This window comes from Corapipo altera, unplaced genomic scaffold (assembly GCF_003945725.1).
Source record: "Corapipo altera isolate COAL_440 unplaced genomic scaffold, ASM394572v1 78, whole genome shotgun sequence".
Taxonomy (NCBI): domain Eukaryota; kingdom Metazoa; phylum Chordata; class Aves; order Passeriformes; family Pipridae; genus Corapipo; species Corapipo altera.
This window is the reverse complement of record NW_020884904.1, coordinates 7858730-7884633: the sequence shown is the minus strand read 5'-3', so window position 1 is coordinate 7884633 and position 25904 is coordinate 7858730. Positions and strand designations below refer to the sequence as shown.

The following is a 25904-nucleotide window of genomic DNA, read 5'->3' as shown; positions in this document are numbered from 1 at the left end:
GAAATACTGTGAAGCTGGACAGATTCTCACTTTTCCCCTCCAAGCAGTAAGATCACCTACAATGTACCATCTTTAAAGCATTCCGACTTTAAAGCTAGAAAAGCATATAATAGTACCCTTTGTTTGAAAGCAATTACACACATATTTGTTGCTTTATCTGAACAATTAAGCTCTCACTCCTGGGGTTTGTCAGTGATCTGCTTATGAGAATAAAGTTTAAACCAATATAATAATTCTAAATTATTATGAATTAAGGGTACATGTAAATTAGAGGGAGAAGAGTATGTAAGGACACTATTTTCATCTCCAACTATTCTATGAGTTAGATGGAGGTTTGTTTCAAAAGAAAGCAGACAGCACAAGACAATTTCCATGGAACTTTCTTCTTGTGGTAACTTTCACACCCACTGTGCCTCTATTTGAAGTCAGTTTTATTATAAGAGGAAACCGCTGGAACAGGTATTAAAAACTTCTTTAAAGAGTGCTCTGCTGTCTGGATTTCAGTATTGCCTTAGATGTTTCTGTTTCCCCTGTGTATAACTACTTTGTGTCTCATTGAAAGGTTTAAACCCCTGAATACCAACTTAGGACTTTAGCATACTAAACCAATTTAAGTGATATTCTTGGTGGGGAGATATTTTATAGAAGTATGTAAATGGAGACTCCATCATGCCATAAAGCCATAACTATTTGTTCTTCTGCATCTGTGGGCTGGGGTTAATTCAAGGTATCTTAAACTTCTATTCAAAAGCCTAAGCCATCAAAAAGTCTCATTCCTGTGTTTCATTCCTAGAGGGGATGAAATTACATGTGCTGCAGCATAGCAAACCAGCTGTTTTTCCACCATTTCTTCATGAATATAATTTTCATTAAACTTGACTGCAGATTTGGCTGGAACTTACAGGTCTATAGTTGTACATACTTCAAAAGTGACAAAAACTCTTCTAATATTGTAGTGATGCTGGCCTCTCACATTTTTTCATGGACTGTGTATTTCCTAAGTGCATTCCAGTTGGACCCTTCATATAACCTTTACAAGCACTTCAATGTTGATCTCATTCAAAGCTGCACTTGCAAGTTACAATTATTGTAGATCAGAATAACATACTTATTAGATGTGGCCTTCAGCCTTTCTTCATTGCTTTCTTTCTTTTCTTGTTCAAGGTTTACGAGATAATGTTCCTTTTGCACCAGCTCCCATGTTAGGATTTTTTGATCTAGGCCCACTGGAAGATCTCTTTCTGTAGGAAAAATAAATTAAGAGTTATATTTAACTCCCTTTTCTCTTATACTAGTAGTGAGAGGCTGATATGCTAAAGGAAAGTGAAGTCTTACCATTGCAGACCCTTTGTAATTGCAGGAGTCGTTATGAAAATGAAGTAAAGTAAGTATTTTGTATCTTTTTTCTTGTGATGGCAGGCATTAAACCTTTTTGCAGTTAGATATGACTCCTGAATTTTCTAGAGAACAGCATTAACCAGTTTCTTGGGTTTCATTTAAACTCATTTACAACCTTAATGGACTTAATATTTTAGCCCCAAAGTATTCAACGAGCAGAGCTTAAAGTGTATCTGAACATAATCATCCAAGCTTCTTCACTAGAGCAATTATAAGTGGGAAGGACAAACTGTGAATAAATCCCCCTGCCTTGAAGTAGAAAGCCTGGTGTTGTTGCTGTCAAGTGTCCAAGCCAACAAGAGACCTCAATTTCACATGTGTTTTGAATGGAACATACTAGTTTTGCATCTTCCTAGAGACTGGTAAAAGGGCACAAACTTGCTGCATGCTCCAAACACTGCTGAATCTATAGCCTGAGTGGTCAGGTACTTGCTTTCTTAGGAGAAAAAAAGAATTCTTTTCTTTGAAGAATCTTCAGCAGCACACTTTGCTAGCCAGGAGGAGTGTGTCTGAAAGGGAGCTTAGTGAGGGGGCTATGAATTGGTCTAGTCTGAGAACAGTTCTGCTCCAAAGCCCATCATCACCCTGTGCATGAGAAGTAAATAGGCTTATTATGAGACATTACCAAATTTACCATCATGATAGAAAGCCCCTTCTGTATTTACCTGAACTTCATCTGCTCTTTTAATTATACCTTTTAAGATGCCACTATTTCTCTAAGAGTGCTTGTTCTCTCTCTTTGTCTCTGTATTGGGAAATTCCACTGATCCTAGTAGATTTTTAGACCTGGTATTTGTTTATAGGGTTACCCATAATTAATAATTATTAAAATTCAGGAGCAAATGAAGTAACTATTCATGAAATGTATCAAATTGCTTTATTTTCGGAAATCAAATCCCTTTAACCTGTTTTATATGGTAATAACCATGATGCATAAAGAAATGCATTGTGGGAAACTGTTTACATTATAAACCTTAATTTTTCATGTGTCACCTTCTGGCACTCTTTGTTAAAAATAAATTTTGACTCTTGGCTTTAGGAAATCTGACTTGCTCTTCTGTTTTGCCTATGCACCATGTCTTAGGAGAGTGTCAGGGTCTCCAGTTGCCATATGTTTGTTAGCAACTCACCCAGATGTTTTTTTTTATGTTCCATTTTGTTGAAGAGTCTTCTGAGAACCAGAGTTATGTGGTTAATAATGATAAATGGTGGTGCTAATGCAGGACGGCCATGATATTCCACAATCAGATTGTAGCGCTGAACTTTCCAGAAGATGTCTGTATTGCCCTGAACAACTTGAAAAGTATAACTGTAATTGGAAGGGAAAATAAAAGTATATAACTGTTTTTACCACAACAAGATAAAGATTATTAATACAAATTTTACTCCCATATTTACTTTAAAAAAGGAACAGCAAGCTGAGCAAGTAGTGTTGATTTCATCTAAAGTTTGTGCAAATTCTTAGGTATTAAAATAATTGCAGTTGCAGTCTTCAAATGTTAAAAGATACATTTGTTTTAGTTTGGTCTTGGTTTTTTTTAAAGAAAGGTAATTCTATTTCACTCAGAATAGATCAGTAAACATGCCACATCGGTCCTTCAACCAAATGAATCATTATTAGCCGTGTTGACAACAAGCATTGTTGATGATCCCTTATGTGCGGATCATCCACTGTTAAGTCTGCCAAGTTTCTGGCTGTATTGCACCTGCAGTCTTGTGCTGCGGCACAGCCAGGGACCCAGACCTTTCTATGCATGTTTAATTGAAGTTTTAGCAGTCAAAGAGGCTTCTTTTCTTCTTATCTTCAATGTGGCTAGAGTGAGGATGATGAGAACCTAAGAGCTATATGATCACAGAATTCTGCCTATCAATCCCCAAATAATATTCATCAGGAAAATTGCAAGTGTATTCCTAAATAAGTAGCCAACAGCAATGTAGTAAATGTGGGCATTCACTTAAACCTTTGGAGCCTCTGTCTTGATACTTGTTGAAATCACTCTTACCTGAACATTGCAATCAGGAGATTCATAAGGAGAACGTTTGTGACTAGTAGGAAGATGACCAGCAGAAGTATGACAAGCCAGTTGGCATAGCTATTAGGACAAGATGGTGTGTTTTCCTGCAGAATCTGCAGTGGATTAAATGTGCAGTTCCTGGGATATGTTCGTGATGCTGCAAAGAAAGATAGAGAAAGAATAGTTTTGACAAATCCTACTGCCACATGTTTCTTAGTGTGGGGACAAAAGCTTTGCATTTTGGTGACCAAGATCTCTGATTTTCAACAAAGAATGGCAAGAATTACAAATTGTTCCTGAGGTTTGAAGTAATGCATTTCATAGCTATTTCAGTGCAAATAAAAACTGAATTAACACCTCTAAAGATGTCTTTCTTTAAGAACTAGTGACATGGATAGATGTGTATATTTAGTACCTTTACTGTTAAAATAAAAATAAAAATCAAGAACAATGATGATATTGATTACTAAAATGCGATTTAATATTGGCTGCATATGACCACTAGCACAATTTTGTTCTGAATATTTTACAATCATTAAAAGCTTAAACCAAATATTGTGGTAGTATTTTTGTACTGCCCTTTTTGACTACTAGCAGGACCATAAATATGAGACTCTCTTTACCCCAACAGGGCAGTTCTTTGACTGCTTGAGCTACAGAACTTTCTTGCAGTTGAAAGATCATTTGTGTGCACTAACATCCAATGTCTTTAATTTTGTGAAAATGTAATCATGTCATGTACATGAAGAGACATTGCTTTATCATGCAAGACATTTGCAACCCTAGGACAGTGCAGACCTCCACAACTTAGCTGCTCCTTTAGTGGCAAGATGGCTGTCATGGATGGCTTTTTTAGTAGCATTCATCAAAAAGGGGATTGTGTTGAACAGGCTGGATCCTTTTTAGACTGGTTTTGAGTTCTCAAAGTCAAACTGAGTTTGTGTTCCCCTAAATGCTTGTGTCTTCGCAGTCCTTATGCTGTTATGTGCATCAGAGGAGAAAACTCAGTAAAACTGGGAATGGGGTTCCTCGTTGTAAATTTAAACTGCTTTGAGTATCTGAGCTTGCAGTCAAGGCTAGGAAGAACATCTGGTTCTACTGCATCAGACTAGGGACCTAGTGCTGTAGTCTGTCTCCAGCTATGAATTAAATCCACAAATTTGGAGTAGCATCATGATATTTACTTTTTCATTCTCCATGTTTTTCACTAGTAATTCTTTTTGCAGCTGCCACAGATAACCCCAGGTAATACTCGTTAAAGCATGCAGTTATATCAAAGCTCACCACGGCTGGAACTGCTTTGGCCTTATACTTACCTACACTGAATTTCATTTGATGATTTAACACTCATGAGGCTCCTCTGCATCTCTTAGGAGTCAGTTTTCATCTTCACTACCCAGTGAAGTAGTTTTGTCAGCAAATTTTGTTCTCCTCATTACCCATCTCCTTTTCCATATGTTTCATAAAGATGTTAAACAGAATAAGTCCCAGAGGGTCCCAGGACAAATTACTCCCTTCAGGAAGTTGCCCGTACAGTTAACTATTTTTTTCTCTGTTTCTTTTAGCAATTTATCTATCCAGGTGAAGACACCATTTGGAGTTTCAATGGAGAGAAACACACATTTCTAGGGAATGCTATATATGACCTTTTTCCAAATGAGGTGAATCCTATTCCAGAAATATTTGTCTCTCCAATTACCTTAATGGAAATAAGAGTGACTGATTGTGCTGTGCATGCTTACACCATGCGCATTTAAAACTAAGTGAGATGAAGCACACTCCTGCTCTCTTGTCTCACTCAGACTTTTTTGGCTTTTCTAAGACATGTTTTTTCTTATTAGGGAGAGTGAACATGAAAGAATGCTTACCAATTAGTTTCTGTGTATGGGATTTTTTTTTGTTCCATTTATATTACTCTAAGTTTGAATCCTAATTCGTTATTGCCACTGACATTTAGCACTGTTATTCTGGCTAAATGCTGTGGTGTTACTTCAGACTTCTTTGGGAGATGACCTATTAATGTATTTCACCTGCTTGCCTATAAAAGTTCAAATATTGCCTTTGAACTTTTATGTCTAATTATTTCTGTGTCTTGTGATTATTTTTATGTTGTTTTGTTTGCAATGTTGCACATAAGCAATTACTACCATTATTTGATTTGGGCAGCTTTATCTCCAGAGTAAATAAATGCTCTAGAGGAATATTTATTCTAAAATATAAGTGTTTGCTTATGGGCAGAACAGTACTGTTTTAACACTGTCATGTTAAACTACTGCCAAATTGTATGGAGGTGCTATTATTTCAGTTTACATAGGGTTATCTGGGTCTAGGTAAACTGAATGGAAATGGATCAAAGTGAAAGAAGGTATGCCAGCCTTTAAAACTGCAAATCCTTGTGTGAATATTTCAGAGATCTTGTCTAAATAGGACCTGCCCTTATGCTCTATTGTACTTCCACAATGCACGCTATCTCTTTGCAAATATACTATTTATGCTATAGTAATGTGAAAACTTTTTGCTGTAGGACAAAGATTAAAAAAAAGTAAAATAAAATAAAAGGAGACAATACTTGGAAGGAATTTCATACTCTAATCAAAAGCGTGCATTAAAAAAGGCCAAGTTAGGGGGACAGAAACTTCCTTACTGTCTATTTCATCCAGTGGAATCTGGCCAAATATCTGAAGGTAGGGCCGATAAAGCACCCTTCTGAATATCCATTCCACTCGGCTGTCATCGGGATGAAGTAGAGCTTGAGTTGTCACACCGTAGGCAATGAGCCACACACTCAAGAAAAACAGAAAGAAGAAAACATCCTTCATCTAAAAAATAGAGGGGGTGGGGAGAAAAGGAGAAGTGACTGTGATACCATAGTCAAAGAACAGTGGTCTTTCTGTATGAATATGGTCCAAATAATTCTGTTTCTTTACAACCTTGTTGAGGTTAAAGGAGGTGGAATATGATACAGTTCCAGGCACAGAATTCCTTTCCTGACCTTGCTGTTTTCATATTGTTCTTGGCCTGTAGTGAGCATTTTTCTTTGATAGCTCATTTAGATAAAGGCATGTTTTAAAGTAAAACCTTGCTTTCCAATCATCTAACATTTAAAAATGAAACATGTTTTATCTTTGAAGTCAATCTCACTGTATCTTTAAATGCATATTTTCTGTGAGATATCTCAGCACTATGGACTCCTTTACTGTCAATTACAAGAGTTCTGCTGCAGCAGAGAATCCCGGTAACAGTCAGTGCTCATTGATGAATACTGAACCACTGAGAGAGCAGACAGTGAAGTCTGCAAGGATCAGGTTGCTTCTGTCTTCAGTTTTCGAGCTAAGTGATGCATCTAAAGGATTGTTTTCAGGTCTTCCTGCTTTTAAATATTGTGTTTCTTTACAGGAGCAGAAGTAATTGAATCCTAAAACACTTACTTAAAAAAAAAATCTAATATGCATTTCAAGTGCAATAATTTTTCCCTGGTGGAAGAGGAACACTTCATCCTCTTCCCATCTAATCTGACAGAGTTCATTAGGGACTGTAGATTCATTTCAATTAGATTATTGGATTGTACAGTAACCCAAAAGCATAGGCATTTCAGACCTCCAGGATGTTACTTGGAGTTCTAATAAGAAGCAGGGTCTCCAAACCAGGCAAGACAGTCTCTCTGACTTTCATCAATCTCTTTTGTTTTCTGGATGATTTAAAATTTAGCAATGCTGCATGACTGTAATTGTGCCATAGTGATGTGAGAGCGGTAGCAGGTATGGAAATATTTTTTTCCAATCTGCACTCTCTCTGGGAACGGGCATTCTTCTGGCATTGTTCTGTCATTTTAAAAGTTAACAGATCTGTTTCAGCAATTCCGTGGCAAGGTTATAAAGAAGAAAAACTGTAAGAGACCATCTTGGATTGCATCTCTGTTTAAGTAAAGGAAATGATCTTGCTTGAACCCCCTTGATGAACCTTTAAAGAAAGTTTCCTCTACTGAAGTAACTTTCACTGTTCTTTCATTTGCCGTAAGGTTCAACACTGAACTACCAAAGCTAAAGCATTGTGTTAGCTTGGATGGGGGGAATATGAAAGGTCTCACGTTGTGGTTTTGTCTAGGCTGCTGTTTATGTTCTTATTTGGATCTTCTCAATCCGTGTGATATGTTGCATGACTTCAGATGCCAACAAAGTAGATATGTTTATGTACTTGTTCAAAGCCCTGGTTTAGCTTGGTATGCAGCAAAGGAAGGGTTAGGATCTGGCTTGTTCCCTTACAATATGAACACCATACAAAAGTATGCTGTAAGCTGGATAATGATCAAGAGTAAATATTTATTTGCCATTTACCCTTTTGCTACTTCAACCAAATGTCATGTTAGAGTTCCAGTTATTGCATTTGTAGATAAATCCAACAGCTTGCTAGTTATGTTTATTCAATGTATAGGCTTGTTTAAACTGTAGAGCTTTTACTGAGTTCTGCTGTGAGTCACAAATCAAATATTTGTAACTCTATAATAGCACTTCCAATTAGATGAACTCTATTAATTGGTTAGCATGAGCTAATTGACCTTGAGGATTAACTTGCCTAAATAAAAAGCTACTTCAACATAGCAATGCATACCCAAGTGCAGTAGCTGTAGTCCCAATGTCTCTTTTCCTGCAGAGTGGTAATAAATAAAAATATTTTATCAACATCCTCCAACATATGCTCACCAAGTATTAGTATGTTTTCATTGTAACTTGGAGCTAAAAAGTACAAGTAAAAATAATTTCTGTGGCAAATTTGTAACTATCCTTTTTCGTGGATTTTTTTTTTCACTCTTGTTGCAAAAAACATGATCTGTTTCCCAAGGAGGAGCAGAGTCAATCAGAGGAAGACCTGCCCTACTGTGCATGGCCTGTCATCTGCCTGAGGTCTTTCCTCTGGACACAGACAGAGGAAAGTAGGAGGAAGAGCAGTAAGTCAAAGATTCTCTACTCTTTGTTTGCCAGACCTGAGTATAAGTTATTAGGTAAGGTACAAGGATTAGTAAATTTGGACCAACTTATTAAACTACAGAGTTCTTCAGAGGGATCTATTTCAAACATTGCATCTAATACTCAGGGTAATATGCAAAATAACAAGCCTTAAAAATAAAGATAGATTATAAATTGATTTCCTTTCTAAAGAGAAGTTTTCCTACTCTCCATTTCTTAGAAGGCACGGGTATTTATCTGAGAGAGACTGCACTCTTACCATCCTTTCCACAATTATGATCTTCGGTCCAAGTTGTTTGTGAATTGCAAAAATGTGTATAAGCCTAAGTGTAAACACCATAAAATCAATCGCAAGTATTGTACGGCCAGCTTGGAAAGTTGAGTTCAGCATCCTGCAGAACACATGAAATGAAATATCAGATCTCAAATACTGCTGAGAAGTATTTTCTCAAATACAACACTTAGGTTCAGGGCACAGCCTACTTAGAAAAAGGCAAGCACTTTGGGACTGTTGTTGCATAAGCCTGTGAGAGGAACCTGCCATAATGTCTGTACATTGATGAGAAATAGCCAAAAGATGGAGGAACACTGTTTTCTCTCTCTTGTCTTGAATGAGGTTTATTAAAAAATAAAACAAAAACTTCACAGCTTGAGTAAAAGCAATTTCCAAAAACAAACACACAAAGCAGAGCTTTTCAGTACATGTGTTTGAATGTATCAATATGTCTTTTTGTGGTCTCTTGAGTAGTTTCTATGGTTGCAACAGGATTTTAGAGGCTCCTATTGCAGAAACATGTCTCAAAGTTTTTAAGAATAAATGTCACAGCCTGTCCTCTTGTGCATGAGACTCTGCTGATGTACATAGCCATTGCTACTGATGCTGACCACATCACATGGAACAATTATATACCTGCAGGTTACCCCAATTATGAAAAGAAAGATTGCCACCATGTCACATTTATTCCAGTTATCCTCCACATACAGTTTAAATTTTTTCATTAAATTTGTGTCTTCATCTGTATAGAAACTCTGAAAAAGAGAAATAATCAATGTTATTGACCTTTAACATAGTACCTGTTTCCTTTTTCATTATGAAAAACAAAACCAAATTCCTAGTGTAATAAGAAAAAACAAAGCTTGAAAACATAAGCTCAGTTTGCCATCCTAAAGCACAGAAGCTGGATAAAAAAAGAAAAAAATATTTTTATTCTTGTGATAATAGTCTTCAGAGTTTTTGAGGCCTGATTTAAGATTTTTACAGAAGAAAATCTTTACTGCAAGGTTGGCGAGGCACTGAAATACATTGCCCAGGGAGGTTGTGGTTGCTCCAGCCCTGGAAGTGTTCAAGGCCAGTTTGGATGGGGATTTGAGCAATCTGGTCTAGTGGAAGGTATCCCTGCCCATGGCAGGACGTTTTGGAACTAGGTGATCTTTAAAGTCACTTCCAACCAAAACCATTCTATGATTAAGTCAGCATTCGAGCTGTTAAACAATACAACAACTTCCAGGCAAAGTTCAATTTCTAGACTTTGCTATCTAAACAGCATGAACAGATTTGCATTTGTGTACTGCAATTGTCAGTAAGGGCATATTTGATTATCTAGACAAGGAGTTGGGTTTCTTAATTGGGTTTTAGCCTGGCAGTCTTCATGTTTTACAGGTTTATAATGAAATGTTCTTTGTTCCAGATATTTTCCATGTCCTCCTCCTCTGGTTATGGCCTTGCTGCACAATTTCAGATAAATTGTAATAAACTGGGATCCCCTTCCCTGTTCCTTTTGCCTAAGTAATGAACACCTATTGGTTCTTCCAATAGGTGCTCCAATTACTGCAACTGCTTTTTTCTGTCTAAAGAGAAGAGCTTTATGCACTCACAGTTGGCAACACACTAGCAGCATTGTTAACACAATATTTCAGTTGTTAAACTGAGGACACTCCAAAACCAGTAATGGGAGAGTAATGGAGAAGAGGTTTTGAGGGTTGGTGGGTTTGGTTGTTTGGTTTTTTAAAGAAAAGCAAACCCAGAAGAGATCTGCTAATGTTTTGCATTGAGAAGTATTTTAGGAAAAACACAAATAATCTGAATCCATTCACTTGGGTTTTTTTAAACAGTCCCCAGTGATGAAGGATCTCTTAAAAGGATGTAGGGTTGTCTGCTGTGTTACCAGGTGTAGAACATAACTTCCAACTTACATTGTTTGTGGTGGGAGGACCCACCTAGTTCTGGGGAGTGAAATCAGGAAGCAACTTTACAAGGTGAAGAATATCTGAATGTTGGCAGCCCACTTGGCTACAGCTGGAGTAGGATAGAAAAACGGAGATGGAGCTATAGGTTTGTGTGGTGGAGGAAGAGCTTGCTCTGGAAGAGAGGTGAGATGTTTTGGATAAGGTAAGTTCTGTATTGTTCACCTCTGTAAAACTGCACTTGACACTTGAAATCTTCAAGCTTGTACATCTGTACAGATTGCAAGTCTATTGAAAAAATTGTTGCAAGTTCTAATGTGTTATTTTTAAGATGATGTAGGTCACTTACCTGTCGGATCTCTTCCAAGACAAGGGTAAACACCCAGAAGTATAGTATAATTTCTTTAACAGATGGACCCTCAGGTGGAGGTGGTTTAAAGTCCAGTAAAAGGACATAAGTAAATAGAAACAGAAAAGCAAAGTACATTATAACATTCCCCATAAATACAGTTACAGGGGCACTCCAGAATTTTCTCCACCGGGTAAACATGAATGTTGCCCACGCTGTGTTTTCAGAAGGGTTCTGTTTTTCCAATTTAGTATTTCCTCTGCAAGTGGAAAAAAATATAGGCTCGTGACAATTTACTAAAATTAGTTCATGGGAATAGGCTCAATATTATTCTATATAAAGCTTCTTGTCACAGGCAGATGCTGGGGATTGCAAAGATGAAGGCTGTAGAAGTCAGAGCAATCACATTACCATAGCAGAAATATTTCAAATCAAAAAGAAGGTTTTGAAAAACAGTCATATCAGACTTAAATGCACATTCTTGTTATTTCAGTTTAGTTGTATTAATTTGATTTCTAACCTTATTGGGTTTCAGCATGTACTACAAACACAGTCTGATAGAACTACTGAAGGAATACTTTGGTCCTTTGCACAACTGGCATCTTGCCCTTTATGATTAAATTAGAGTAAATTGCAAAAAAAAAGGTAAAAATAAAATATGTATTAAGGTAGTCTTTGAGTATTGTGGAATTACACAAGTATTTTGGTAACCAAAGGGAAATTTGACCTGTAGATCTACAGTTGTTTTGCTGTGTTTAGGAACATGAAGTGGTGTCTATTGGCAATGGAAATTATCCTGTACAGAAAATGCAAGTTCCCTGTATTTGATAGCAATTTGATCTTAGTGTGAGGATTTGTTTCCACATAAAATGCTCTCCTGTGTAAGCTAGGGATGTTATTGGATCTTTAATTTGCGATTCTGATTCTGAGAAGTGTCATCTCCAACAAAGGATGTGCACACTAGGGTTCAATTTCACTTCACAGAAAATAAACAATGATTCTTCACTGCTTTTTAATTTCCTCTGACAGTCTTGCTAATTATTAAATACATTTGTTACAAGGAAAAAATTCTCCTCACAGCTAATCTTTTCTATGTGCCTGATTCTGTGCTATCTCTCAATTTATGACATTATAAGATACATTCCCACGGTAACAGGCGAATATCATAAACAGATAATTGCAGTTTTACTGTAAGATGCTGAAATAGATCTGGGAGGGAGAGAACCTCCTTGTTAAAATAAATTGTAAGATAATAGCAATTGGAACACACAATGTAATGACCAAACCATTCTGCACTCAAGATATGGGAGTGCTTTATGATATTGCTTACAAGTAGCTCCCAAGGGGCAGATGCTTTTACACCTATTTTATAGGTTAGGGAGGAGAGAGAACTAATGATTTTCTCCATATACCAGCAGTTAAATGCCAGAAGTAAAAATAGAACCTAATAACTCTGATTTGGTCCACGACTTCATACTGCAGATGATGCTTCCTCTCTCTACCATTGTTCACATACATCTGAAGTTCTTTTTAAATCATGGAAAAGCTTAATACAAGTGGCTGTTTAGCACTATTTAACCACTAAGAGGACTCTGTACCAATCAAAAGCTCCTTATCCTGACTTAAGTCTTTGTGGTCTCCCAGGTTTTGGCAATGAGTGTATGTGTGGTAGAGGTACAGGATGGGCTTCAGTTCTCAGTCACAGATCTATGAGTGGCCGGGAGCAACTGACAAAATCTTTGTGCTCAGTCACCCATTTGTGTGATGCTCCCTCTAACTCATAACGTTTCTCAGGGCTCATCTTTTAAAATATAAAGGAAGAGCACTAGAACAGTGAGAAGCCAACTCAATATAAAATTCCCCAGTACTGGTGTGTGGAAGTACGCCTTGGTAGGAAAGTATGCAGTGATGCACTCAAAATAATGTAAGATTTTGCTGAGAACCTTCTTTCTGCTCAGCTCAGTAATATGATAAGTTCCTAAAATCCAATGTATACCATCCACCTTGAGCTAAAGGGAATGTCAGGAAATGCTATTTGATTCCCAAGGTATTAAGTAGATTCCTTATTCTGTAGAAATTACCTGCTCAGAATGAGTAAAGTGGTGTCTCATTAAAGCAGTGCTATATCCCTGTTTATTTACTATATTCCTTTCAGAGAGCAACAACAGCAGTCATCAGAGGGCACAGCACTTTCTGAGGAGTAGTGATTTTCTTGGTTCTTTAGCGGCTCCTTGGATCATTAACTGGTCACTAATCCACAAGAAGTGTCCTGTTTTGTGACTGTTGTCATATGAGTTATCTTAACTAATGATTTTAAACTTACCTATCTTCTTCCTTGGAAAAAAACAGTGTCTTCTCTGTATCCCAACTGTCCAGCTCTCTTGATGGCTCTGGCTCATTCTTTGATTGTTTTTCCTCACTGTAAAGAAATAAACTCATTAGTTGAAAGATGATGCTTAGTCATTTTTCACTGTTAAATTGGCATTAGTACAGAACTGCTAGCATGTACTTATCTTGGACTTGCTCCACTGAGAAGCTAGCAAATAATGCATAATCCTTACCTTTACAAATTCTGTTTATTTTCAAAGAGAAGGCTGAAGTCATCCACAAGATTCAGAGAAGTGATAATTGGCATGTGTCACAAAAATGGAGCAGGATGCTCAGTTTCTTCAAATTACTTATGATTTGAGCAGAAATAAACCCCTCAGTCAGTCTTAGAAGACAATAGCCCAATTCTCCATTCCTAGTTACTTAGTAGCAATTAAGAGAGGAAGTGCCAGAAGCGGTAGAGAACGTGTCAGTTCTTGCATTTACAGGTAAAGGAGGCCAAAAAATGGAAATTTTGAAAGGATTACTTTGATTATGAATCATAATTTAAACTTTTCCATGAAAACTTTGCCAAAATAACACATTAAATAAATTTGTGAATCTGCCAGGCAGTATGGCAAGAAGGTCATCTTTAGTGATGCTGGCAGAAGGAAAGTCTTAAGTCAGTACTGCCAAACAAGGTTTTCTCCTGATTTATGTGGTTTAACAGTTAATAAATGTATTTCATAATAACATGACATTCCATAGTGCCAATTCTGATGATTTGTATATGATTCTATGAATGTTGTGAGGTTTTCTTAAAGTTTCAGATTCTGGATTTTTATGACTATCTGAGCATCTTGGCTGCTCTTTTTTTATTTTCTGTTTTTTTGTTTGGTCAGGTTTTGTTGGTTTGGTTTTGGGGTTTTTTTGTGTATGGGTTTTTTTTTCAAGAAAACCTAAGATTCAGGTCATCTTCATTGTGACAAGAAGCTGAAAACTACAAGCTCCAATGGTATGCCCGCAGAAGACTAATCTGAAAATCTTAATTGATTTAATGTCAGTCCTGTGTTTTTAAACTTGACTTGTGGTTATCAAGGCTTGTGGCTGATAATACTGCCTTGTGATGGCTGTTTTCTTTGAAAAGATACAGAGGTTTGAACCAGGCATCTCCAAATCTAGAAGAAGCAGACAATGCTACACCTGGAGATATTCTAAACATTACTGTATAGAATTTGGAGCTGACAGAATTCCAACAGGCTTTTCAGTGGACTGTGTGAAATACAAATGATCTATATGAAACCGTGGCATTGATATTTTAAGTATGAGAACAGGCACTAACACAGGATACACAAATCACTGAGTCCCCTAGAAAACTGATTTGGTTAACAGCAGTCCTTTTGACGCTCTGAGGCAATATTACTGTGAGTCTGAATATTTTTTATGGCTTATTTTTCATCACTTACTTATCTCTTGCATCCAAATAGTTATGTTTATACCTGAATGCTATTAAATTTGTGTAGATTAGGAAAGGACACCAGAACCCACAGATTAACTTCAGGATCTGTGTGCTTGTAGACATGTCTCCCCACCATATTTTTGTCAGGAAGGCCTGCAAGTCAAGAAAACAAGAGATGGCTTTAACACCAAAAACCCATACTTGCAGATGAAGTGCACATATGTTCTGTGACACAGTGAACGGTCTGGAAATCTCGAGAGCAGGCACACCTTCAGAGCAAACAGGCACTCTGCACGTCCTTCTGCAGATGTTGAGTATGCAAAGAGTTATTAAGAGACCAGTGGAAAAAACAGCAAGTCAAATGAAATTAAACAACATCTGTAGTACTAAAAAGTGCAAGTCAGGCACTGGGAACTAAAAGCACCATCACTCTTAATTTGGCTTCATGTATGTGGAGAGAATTCAAGTTGTGAGAGCAAAGCTGAATAGTAATTTGATTTAATTTTTTCTATGAGCTCTTTCTTGAATCTGAACAAGGAGTTACCTCACATCTTGGAGCAGCTTCATCATGCCCCAGGCAGATTTACGGTGCTTTTCTGATGCTTCTCTGTGAGCAAGGACGGAATAAAAAGCAAAAAGCACACAATAGATTAAAGGCTAAACATTCTCAGCACACTGGTCTGTGGGCCAGCTGGATGAAAAGGTGGGCAAAGGGGGAACTATGTTGCTTTGGCAAGGACATGGTATAATGTCCTCTTCGTATGGTGCTAGCGTGAGAGGAGAGTCCCTTCTCCAAAGAGTGGCTCTTAGGGGAATGCATTTCATAGTGTTGTTCAGTTGCTGTGCTATTCTCTTCTGTGTCCAACTTAAAGCCCCAGGGGTATATAAAACTTACCTGGACACCGTCATGTGCAAAGAAAGACTTTGCATCTGCTTCTGTAGCCAGCTGAAGGCAGGTGGTTTTGTTCCAGTGCTGATTTTTCCTCACCAACAGAGCAAATGCTCTCTCCTCACTGTTGTGGTAGCATTCACTAAACAGTTCTGTCAAATGAAGGAAACATAGACAAACAGATCTTGTAACTTAAAAGAAAAATTTTAAAAAATAATGTAAGGCAAGAGGGCAATGTGTACAGGAGGCAGCACAGTGGCAGCAAACCCTGAGCACTGCCGGATGCTCCTTGCTACACCAGAGACTTCTGCAAGGCTGCAGTAATTGAAAAGAGCCTGAGGGAGCTAAGAGGAGGTGGGAGGGAGAGAGGAAGGATGCTGGACACAAGAATAACTCACTATGGCCTTATGTGTGTGTGTGTGAGTGTGTGTACGTGTTTTGGGGCAGAGGGCAGATGAAACAGATTTGCCTTGGTGAAAAAAAACACTGTAATTTTAAAATTGCCACTTGTTACAAAAAAATTGAGTAAATCTCTCAGTACCTTCCTTTTACTTCTTTCTATCTGCATGCACTCTTCTCAGCACCGGGCCTCTGACAGGTTTGGGGTTTGGGTTTTGTGTGTTTTTTGTTGGTTTGGTTTTTTGTTGGTTTTAGTTTGTTTGTTTGTTTTGTTCTGAGTTTTGGTTTTTGTTGTTTTTTTTTTTTCTTTCTTCAGAAAGCATAAGCAACTTCTTGGAAACATGTCAATATTTTTTAGTCTCTCCTCTGTAACTGCTTCATGTGGAGCTTTAGGTAATATCAAGCAAAACTGTATCACTTGGGTGATCCACTTACACTTTGAAGGATGAGTTGCCATGCTGTCTCCACTCTCCTGACTAAACAAAAGGAGTAGCTCAGCTTTGGCTTGTAGACAACAAATCCTTGGTTTTAAGACAGAGGTATTTGACATCAAATAATATTAGACTTGCTAGGGTGTTACGGCATAGTTGTTTCCAGAGAAACTGGTCCTGGAGCTTAGAAGCTAGGATAAATAGTCCAAAAAAGTCAATATTTTCTCATTAGACAAGATCTGGATTTTTGTGTCTGTTTCATTCTACTGATTCACTTGATTATCTCAGTACCTAAGCCAGCCTACATCTTGTTACACTGTGAGGGCTGGAGAAAGGATCAAGTGCACTTAAAATAAGCCAATATACAGACATCTTTTGGAGTTGATGTGGTATTTATCACTCTTAAAGAAAGTTTGTTTATGTAATACTGACAGCGTTATCCGGGCCAGAAACTAAAATTGAGGATCTGATCTAATACTTATCAAAGCCAAGGAGCAGACTCCTGGATTAGGCCCTGTAATTCCATGACTAAATTACTTGAGTCCTGTGATTATACGAGAACCTGATTTTTAATTTTTGTGAATAATAATGGCCCTGTGACAAGAAGGGAAAATGTGATCTGTATATAAATACTGTAGTAATGCCTGCATGAGCCTTCAGCTGCTTGATGTACAAGTTTCAAGGGAGAGGAGCCTCTGCGTTTGCTACAATGTGTGGCATATTTTAAAGCCCTCTGTTCACAGCAGGTCTGCCCTCAGGTACGGGTTGAGCTGAAGTCAGGTCAGCAGAGAAGCTTGTGTGCAGACCTCTGTTTCTAAACCAGGCAAAGGGGAAAGGGTTCAGCATTCCGGCATTGCAGATGCCTGGATGCTTTACTGCTGTAGGGAGGGGCAGCTTTGCTGCAAAACCAATCTGAACCTCACTGCAGTTTGCAGTGCAGTTAGCCCTCTTCTGGGTGAGGTAATCTCAAATTATTTTTAGCAGCAATGACAAAACCTTAAAACTTGTTGCTTTAGTGGCCCTTACAGAGCAAGCATGATATAGCAGGAATACCAGGCTGCTGTGAGCCTGGAAGCATTTTGGTTATTCTATCTTCCACGTCACTGTAATGCACCTCACCTTAAGATCAGACACTTAAATATCAACAAGCAGCAGGAGAGTAATTTCTTCCATGCATTCCAGGGGCCAGTCTAGGTTCAGTGATTTTTCCAAAATGATTGGGTTTTAAGTCTTTCTGTGGTATCTGAATGTTTGGGACTGCCTGTGCTGCAAGGCTGTTAAATTATTCATGAGAGTTGACCTTTTACACCTCAAACAGTATTTTTTTCACTTGCTTGCCTTCCAATGGCAGTTACTTCTTAAATTTTCTGTGCCATTCAAAAGGTGCCATTACTTACCAACAGCGAGCTGCTCATACTTGGCCTCTTTCATTATGCAGGCTGCTTTGGTCTCCGTCTCCAGGCGGGACATCTCTTTAAGGATCTTGCAGGCTGCCAGAGCTGAAGCTACACCCTCCTGGCCCTGTAGAATTGAAAGGAGTGCTGCTGTCACCCTTCACTGGGGGGCATTTTTGAATGGAGGAGACTCCACTAAGGAGCACATCTAACAACAAGAAATTTGTGCAGATCTCCCCTTCCAAGACAAATTTTTGCTCAAATACAAATTTGAAAGTCCAGAATATTGATTGAAATGACAGTTTTGATGATTGAGAATTGAAAACCATATATTCTGGATGCCCTATCCCTAGCAGTGTTCAAGGCCAGGTCAAATGGGGCATTGAGCAAACTGGTCTAGTGGGAGGGCCCATGACAGGGGGGTTGGCAGTGGTTGATCTTTAAGGTCATTTTCTACCCAAAATGCTATGATTCTATATTGGTAGTTCTTGTGCCTTGTAAGGCTGGAGACTTCTGGGTCCAGGCCCTTACAGGGTCCTGATCTGGGGTAGCAGTCAAAGACTAGAAAGAGAAGAATGTGCTACAGAAATAGAGCAATACAGTCTCACAGTGCTGAGATAGCTCCAACATGGCTGCGCTGAGACCCTGCATAAGGAAGTAGGAGAAAGGAGGGAGCACAGCTGGCAGAGGCACAGCAGTGTCACAGAGCAGAGACGTGCCTTCTGGTCACAGGGCTCCACAAACACAAAGCCCTGCAAGGTGCTGATGCACACGCACACACACTCACAGCCTGAAGAGCTGTGCTGCAGTTTGTCCCTCCCCATGACTCCCTCCATGCCAGATGCACTCCTCTGGAAGGTCAGGGATGGAGTCTGATAGCTGTTACGCTCTGTGGGGGCAGGGAGGCTCCCAGATGCAGGAGACAGGGCCTCGGTTGTGGGGGGTTGTAAAACAGCAGCCAATTATGCCAGCTTGAAGCTCAGCCTTTGAGAGCGTGATGCTGTTGTTCTCTACACATAGAGCACGTTAGCTAAGGACACTTCACTGCATCCTCTTCCCTCCCATCATGCTTGGACCCACTCAATTGACCCATTGTAGAAGGCACAAAACCTGCTCCTGAGCGTGTTGAGTCATCAGGAGCAGGGAAGGGAGGGCTGACTCTGCTGCAGAGGTTCAGGCTGCGCTGATTTACACCTGCTGCTGCTCTGCCTTCCCTCCATCAGACCCCCTGGCCCCCACTGGCACGAGCCATGCAGAGATGAAAAGCCCTATAAATGCCACATCTCGTATTTTGGAAACAAACCTATCTGTCATCTGAGCTGCAAGGCTGAGCAAAAAAACATCTCGTAAACTTGAAATACGTTAATATTTCACCTGGAGCAGCTACAGCTCAAAGCTTACCATAGCCCAGAAATAGTTTGCCATCTTGTGCCGGTTTTGAAGTACTGCCCATACAAACAAATCCCTCCAAGGATTTTCGCTTTTCTGGTTCATATCCAAGGGCCCAGGTAATCGCTTTGTATTCATTTTATCCTGAAATATGGTTTGTAGAAATTAAAACGTGCTTTGCAGTCCATTCCATGCAAATGACATGATTTAAGCTGCTCTTGGCCTTGCCAGCTACTTCTTCTTTTGATTTTTTTTTTGTTTTCTGTAGAACTAAGAGGTAATTAGCTCATTCTGTACTTAGTCAAAGGATCCTTGTGTCTCTATTACAATTCAATATGTGTGAGAACATTCTGGATGAAATGGTGACTCCACTGAAGCCAATGGTAAAATTCTCATTGACTTTATTAAGGCCGGGATTTCACCGCGGGTGTGTAATATCATACAAGACAAACCTGTGATTAACTAATCTGAGCTTGCTTTCAATTATATTTGACTCTGCTTGACTGCCACAGAGGACATGGTTTCAGAGAAAAGGGAACAAAAGGCATTTTATTTCAACAGAAATAAATCTCGCCAAGGCCCTGTACAGTGCAAGAGCAGAGTACGTCAATACCCCTTTTTAGTCATTCCTTTGAGAAACCTTTCACTCACACAGGGAGCAGTTTAAGTAGAGCGCTGCTTATTCCTTTAGCACTTGATAAAAAATTATCCAGAGGAAGTGTAGCCACTTAGGTCAAGTTCCGAGTTTTAAGTATTTTTTAAAACTGCCTTTATATTTATCACATTAATTAGAAGCAGCGAGAGTATATTTATTCTTAATAAAACAAGTTTTTGGTGAGAATATAGTTTTTAATAATTTGAATTATGGAATTCTCTTCAAATTTATTTTAATGGCATTTCGGGGGGAGGTTAGGGGTGGGTTTCTTCAGTTCGTAGTGAGCTATTTAATACATCAAATTGCCTTGAAAACCTTGCAGGTGACAAACATATCCTAAAAGTCTCACCTATCAACTAGTTCCTAACTTGAAACAACACGCACAATTTAGCAGCAGTGACACTGGTGTCCCAGTACTGTTGCCAATGATAATTGGATTGAGCCACTGTTGGGAAGAAGCTTTCAAAGGAAAAAAGCTAATAGACGGCATGATCTGATGTTTGAATTGGGCCTTACTTACAGCACTTGGCTTTAGCTCACTTACTGCCAAATGCCAGAAAGGCAAGTGAGATTTTGGGGCAAATTTTTATTTCTGTAAAGTTCGTAAATCTGGCGTTTGCTTAATGACTTCAGAGGTGTTGTCCCAAGTTGTCTGTCCTTGGGAATGAAGAAACCGTGACTAGATTTAAACTTAACTTTTCATACTACTAATTAATTTAGAGATTACAAAACAAAAGTGATTTAAGCTCTTTAGTGAGAATTTTTTTTAATAGTTTTTTGTTTTAACAGTTTTAAGATGGAATTAGAACTTGGCAAATAACAAATGGCTTAATTGTTTAGTTTGTCTAAAACTAAATCTTAATGAAATTTCTCTATATGTCTTTGTTTTGAAATCATGCGTTCAAACTTATTTAAAATGCTTTTTCAAGAACTGTTACTTAGGAGTTTCAATATTAAATATACTGTCAAAATGCAAAAATGATGATGTATCTATGGCACAGCTGTGGACTACAGACATTGCACAGATGTGCCCATATCACGTTATCCTTGTCACATGGTGGCCAGCGTGCTTGCCAGGGCCACTTCACACAATCATTCTTAATTCTTGCTATGTGTTGCGTCACTCAATAACAAGATTATTATGATCTAAAGGCAAGTATCATATACTGCATATTATTGAATATCCAGTCCACTCGTACACAGTATAAAGCTGGGACTAGTTTCATGTATAAAGACTACCATTTTCAGACCTGGGATTGAAAATGTCCATTGCCTGCTTTTCTTTCTCCTGGAAAATACTGCCTTTCAAATACTTCTGCTTGAAGTTCTGTACGAGAAATGCAGACTATTTTCATGTCTAATAAAAAGTGAGAGTGTGAAATACAGGGGCCTCTGTAGATTGTGAAACAAAGGCCACATCTTAGCAGTAGATCAAGGTACAGTGAAACCTTGCATAAAACCCCAGGGAGGGGGGGAGAGGGGGAGAAAGAGGAATCACAATCTATCTTAGAAACTACTTTTTTTTCCTTTTTTATTTTGAAATTAAAAAGATCAAACCATTTCAAATGTGATAATAATTGACTGAAAAAACGAATGAGAAACTGAAGTGACTATTCTGTCATCTTCCCTTTCCTTCCCTGCCCCACCCCGAAAGGCTAGACTTAGTTAAAATTGTTCAAATTGTAAACTGGAGTAGAGCAGAGCTACGATGTCAAGTTGCTACTCACAGATTTTTTCTTGCCTCCATGTCTGAGGTCTTGATAGAAACCTTTCCATGCATCATGAAGAAAATCCTTGAGAACTCTGGAGACCTCACTGAGAGCAAAGAGTGGGCAGATCTCTTGCTGCTCATTTTCCTGTTGACCAGTGAGCCCTGCCAAGGTCAGCTTGTTTTCTTCATGCTTTTTCAGAAGAAGTTCATAGAGGAGACATTTCTGAGAAATGGAGCAGTAGAGTCGCTGCAGACGACTGTAGGTCAGGAACTCATATATGTTAGCCCCATTGTCAATAAATAATTTTACGAATTCTGGATTGTCATTGACCAGAGCATCCATCATCACTTCCTCCAGGTCACAGGACTACATTGATGAAGGGAGGAAAAGAAAAAAAAAACAACAAGGAAGTTTTTGGGGGTAATCATGGCTGGATGACAAGAGGTAAGATTTAACATGGGGACGTGCATTGTCTTCCACGAGGTCAACAGTGGGTACAATGAGAAAGAGGTAGAACTATCTTGATTTCTCTGTGATAAAATGTCTGTGCAAGCAATAATGTACAAACATCAGCACAAGTAGCCTGCTGTAGGACTTGTGGTGATGTTGGGTACCCATTGCACTGTGTATTTATACAGCAGTTGAAAACAGTGACATTCTTCCTACCATCTTCTAACAGTAATATCTTCCTGTTCTTGTGCTTTTAAGCTTTGGTTTGTTTGCCTTAAAGACCTATGCAGAAGGGGGGGAAAGATTCTTGCCCCCAGAGAGCTCAAGAAAGAGATCATGACTGCTGAATTATTCCTCTGTACTCAATCATTTTGATATAGGGGACCCTAAAGATAAACAGCCTCAGGAAGCATTATACTGCTGCCCAATCTCTTAGTGGAGCGTGCAGTAAGGTTGTGTTAAAAACTGAAACCATCTTTTGGGATGTTCCATTGTCCTGTACACATTGGATTATACACCCATTGCCCTGTAAGATAAAACCTGGTACCTTCCACTCCACGTCACCATTGAATATTTCACTTTTAGCAATGTCAAGTCTATTCCAGGCCACTGCCAGCTTCAGTTCATCCAGATATTCTTGGGCCTCCTGACTCTGACTTTTGCAGGCTGGCAAAAATAGGAAAGGCAAATAAACTCAGTACTTTACACTTATGTTTAATTTAATATAGTATTGGTACTTTGATTAGCAATACAAGCTCTCCTTCAGCTATCACAAATCTGTGGGTTGCTTAGGCAGGAACACTTCACAGCAGTTTTTTCTTGAATTAAGAAATATTAATATTTAAATACTTTTTTTTTCCTAGCAGAATTCTCTATTAAACCATTAAGTTTAAATGGCTGTTCACTTTTAAGAGGGACCCTGACCTGTAGAAAGCAGGGGACAGGACTGGCTGTTGTTTCTACCTTCTTTCAATTAACACATCAGGAACAGAATGTCTTTCCCCCTCCCCATGCTAAATTTAGGCTAACACAAACCATTAAGTTAACAGAAACTGAAATATGTGGCAGCACAAGTAATGTTTTCTTCCACAAGATACAGTGGAGATTTCTTATAGGAGAAATGGATTAATTCTGGAACTAAGGCCATTCTTGTCTACTCATGCGTTTTGTTTTTATTTTCTTGTTGGTTTTTTTAATGGCTTGTAATTGGGATAATATACTGCTCCAATATATTTCAGTTATTCTGTAACCTCTACTACTAAGAGAAGCAAGTGTTGAAATAAAGGAGCAATTAAATTAGTATAATACAATAGCATGAGACTAAAAAGCAAACGGTAGTTTAAAGCAAAGTTACAAGAGCTATGGTAACTGCCACAGTTAATTTATCAATAAACAAAGAAAAGAACAGTGCATCAGAAATGAAATCTGATCCAACAGCCCACTTGAACTTGCACTGGAAAAAAGTGAAATATATTTATGGCATAGAAGATGTCAAATAAAACAAGCATTACTCTGTTCTGTGTTTATTTTTCTTACCTTTTACTAAAGCTTTTAAAATGACTGCATCTAGTTCTTCTGAACCTTCTTGCTCAAAACTGTGCAGAGTTAAAAGATGCTGGTGTGAAATAATGTTTTGAATCTGTTGGGAGTTGAAACACAAGTCATTTTACACATTGTCCTACTGCTATATATTAGTGCCCAAGAGCCCAGGGAAGATCACCCGTAATGTATTTCCCAAAAACTTACATTCTAATGGTAAAGATGAGGTTTGGCAAGAAGACAAACATTATTAGTTGCTCATATTTATATAAATAAGTCCTAAGGCAAGGAGGTAGTTACTGCTTTCCCAAAGTCACCTAGCAGGATAGGAGGAATCAGAACGTGGATATCCTGAGAACCAGAACGGTGCTTTAATTAAAAGATCCTTCCTTAACTCACATTCTTATTTGACCCATAGTCATGCTATAGCCAGCATACCACTAGTTTTGTTTTATCTCATCCTGCTTTGACATTTAAGTTTTGCTCTCAGAGTTGTTTATTTAAAAGCATAGTCTCTAACTCGTCTTTGAGTAAAAGTTCTCAAATATTGATATATATACAGGAGTCTTCTCTTTCCTTCTGTTTGTCTATTTATTGAGTTTTCTTTCTCACAGTGCAGCTGCACTGAGACTTTGTGAGCATCTGGCAATATTGCTTCTATATGCCTTTCATCCCCTTTTGTTAGTAATCTGGCAAAGTTCTTCCTGATGAATTCCTGATAAATTTAAACTTTTAAAGCTAAGGATTATGGCAGGGACTGCAAAGAATAAGTAGTGGATCAGGTCAGGTGGACTTAGTTTATCTCAGAGGCACACAATGCTCTTCAGTTTTCATAAAAAGATGATTTCAAAGTGGGTTTTTTTTGTTTCTAAAAGGCTTATGCATAGTGGTTTAAGTCCAGCAACCTCAAGACAAAGAGTAAGGAAAATCTATGAATCTGTTTTGTCCTTCTTTTTTAAGAATAATAATATTTTAGGAGCAAGCAACTGACAATAGATAGGATAATTTCTAAACACGCTTCATTCTATTTAATTTATTCATGCTTATCCACAACTAGGTTTCCATTAACAGCTGTAGATCATGAATTAGGTCTCTTCTGTCACAGCTGCAAAAGCTCCACAGCTGTGGATATAAATAATGCTTCATGTCCTACAGAAGGACTGTGGAGTTCCTGGGTGCTGGCTGTTACTTGGGGAAATAATTGACGAAGGACAGAGCCCTAAGTGTTCAGCTGAATCACTAGTACAACAAAGTAGTTTGTATGATCAGTCGAGCATTTGATTTTTATGTTAGAGGGGTATCCTGTAACACTAGTGTCAAAGCACTGGAGAACCCAAAACTTCTGAGCAGCTTCTTGCCAAACCTGTACTGAATGGGCTACCGAAGCTACAAATGTTAGGAGAGCTCACTGTTAGTGTCCACTGAAGAATGTCCTTCCACAAGAAGCGTTCTGCAGGGAATTTCTCCTTAAATTGCTTTTGAACAGCTTCTGGCATGATAAGCTGTGGGTCATTCATGAATTCAGCTAAGATGTCAGCTGTACCTCCAGACCCTGCTAAGATAAGCCAGGGAGCAGAATTTTCCAAACCGCTGCAAACTCTCTGTAGTTTAAAAAGTACATTTTCAGAATTCACATATAGAAAGAAAATGTTATTCAAAAGAAGGACTTCTAGCAAATTAGGAGTAAATGTGTATCTAAACCAGATTCACTATGGAATCAGTCCAATCCTCTAAGCTATTATTATTTTTCAGATTCTGTAACAGGTCATACATGTATAGGCCCCTGACTATGCTTCTTTTCATGACACATCTGCTGAGTAGCTAAGCAACCTGATTTGGACAAACAATGCATAAAATTTCTTTGACCCTGACTTTTTTTCCCCCCTGAATTCTATGTTTCAGCATAGTCAAGTGCAAGAGTAGCTTTACACAGAAATTATTAGCAGGCTTTTTGGCATAGCATTTTTTTCTGCCTGTTACACCCAGCAAAGATGTGCTGAAAGTAAGGAATTTGCCTGTGGGAATACAACATTGGGCTACAGGAAAAAACACTGAATCATAGCAACTACAAGAGTTAAAGGCTATTAATTCTGTCACTTGTGCAATTAGAATGAGTTAGGTAGGTAGTTGAGAGAAGAAAGCAGAGACCATGGCATCATAATTGCACAATGACTATTTGCTGCCAGTCTATTTCTTCCTCTGGAGTTACACAGGACTCCATTGATTTAATTGTGGTGCAGGGGTTTTTCTCTAATTTCGGTGTTGAGGGTTTTTTGAGTTTTATAAAACTGTTGTAGTCTTTGGTGTGTATCATGCAACTTGTAATTAAAAAAAATGTTGTTCCAAAAATGTGTGACCAGTTATCCCTTC

At 38.4% G+C, this 25904-nt stretch overlaps 1 protein-coding gene across 1 annotated transcript in view; it reads right to left on the bottom strand.

The window, feature by feature from the left end:
• Nucleotides 1–25904, bottom strand: part of TRPM5 (transient receptor potential cation channel subfamily M member 5) — a 41210-nt gene that overhangs the window by 3262 nt on the left and 12044 nt on the right. The window contains exons 7-22 of the mRNA XM_027651084.1: nucleotides 24944–25135; nucleotides 23532–23634; nucleotides 22543–22661; nucleotides 21561–21911; nucleotides 19191–19322; nucleotides 17793–17916; nucleotides 15572–15717; nucleotides 14717–14829; nucleotides 13234–13329; nucleotides 10911–11169; nucleotides 9288–9406; nucleotides 8637–8769; nucleotides 6058–6232; nucleotides 3402–3570; nucleotides 2529–2707; nucleotides 1109–1241 (exon numbers count right to left, since the gene is read on the bottom strand). Coding sequence (XP_027506885.1) covers nucleotides 1109–1241; nucleotides 2529–2707; nucleotides 3402–3570; nucleotides 6058–6232; nucleotides 8637–8769; nucleotides 9288–9406; nucleotides 10911–11169; nucleotides 13234–13329; nucleotides 14717–14829; nucleotides 15572–15717; nucleotides 17793–17916; nucleotides 19191–19322; nucleotides 21561–21911; nucleotides 22543–22661; nucleotides 23532–23634; nucleotides 24944–25135 — 2543 coding nt within the window. The remainder of the gene's footprint in view (nucleotides 1–1108; nucleotides 1242–2528; nucleotides 2708–3401; nucleotides 3571–6057; nucleotides 6233–8636; nucleotides 8770–9287; nucleotides 9407–10910; nucleotides 11170–13233; nucleotides 13330–14716; nucleotides 14830–15571; nucleotides 15718–17792; nucleotides 17917–19190; nucleotides 19323–21560; nucleotides 21912–22542; nucleotides 22662–23531; nucleotides 23635–24943; nucleotides 25136–25904) is intronic.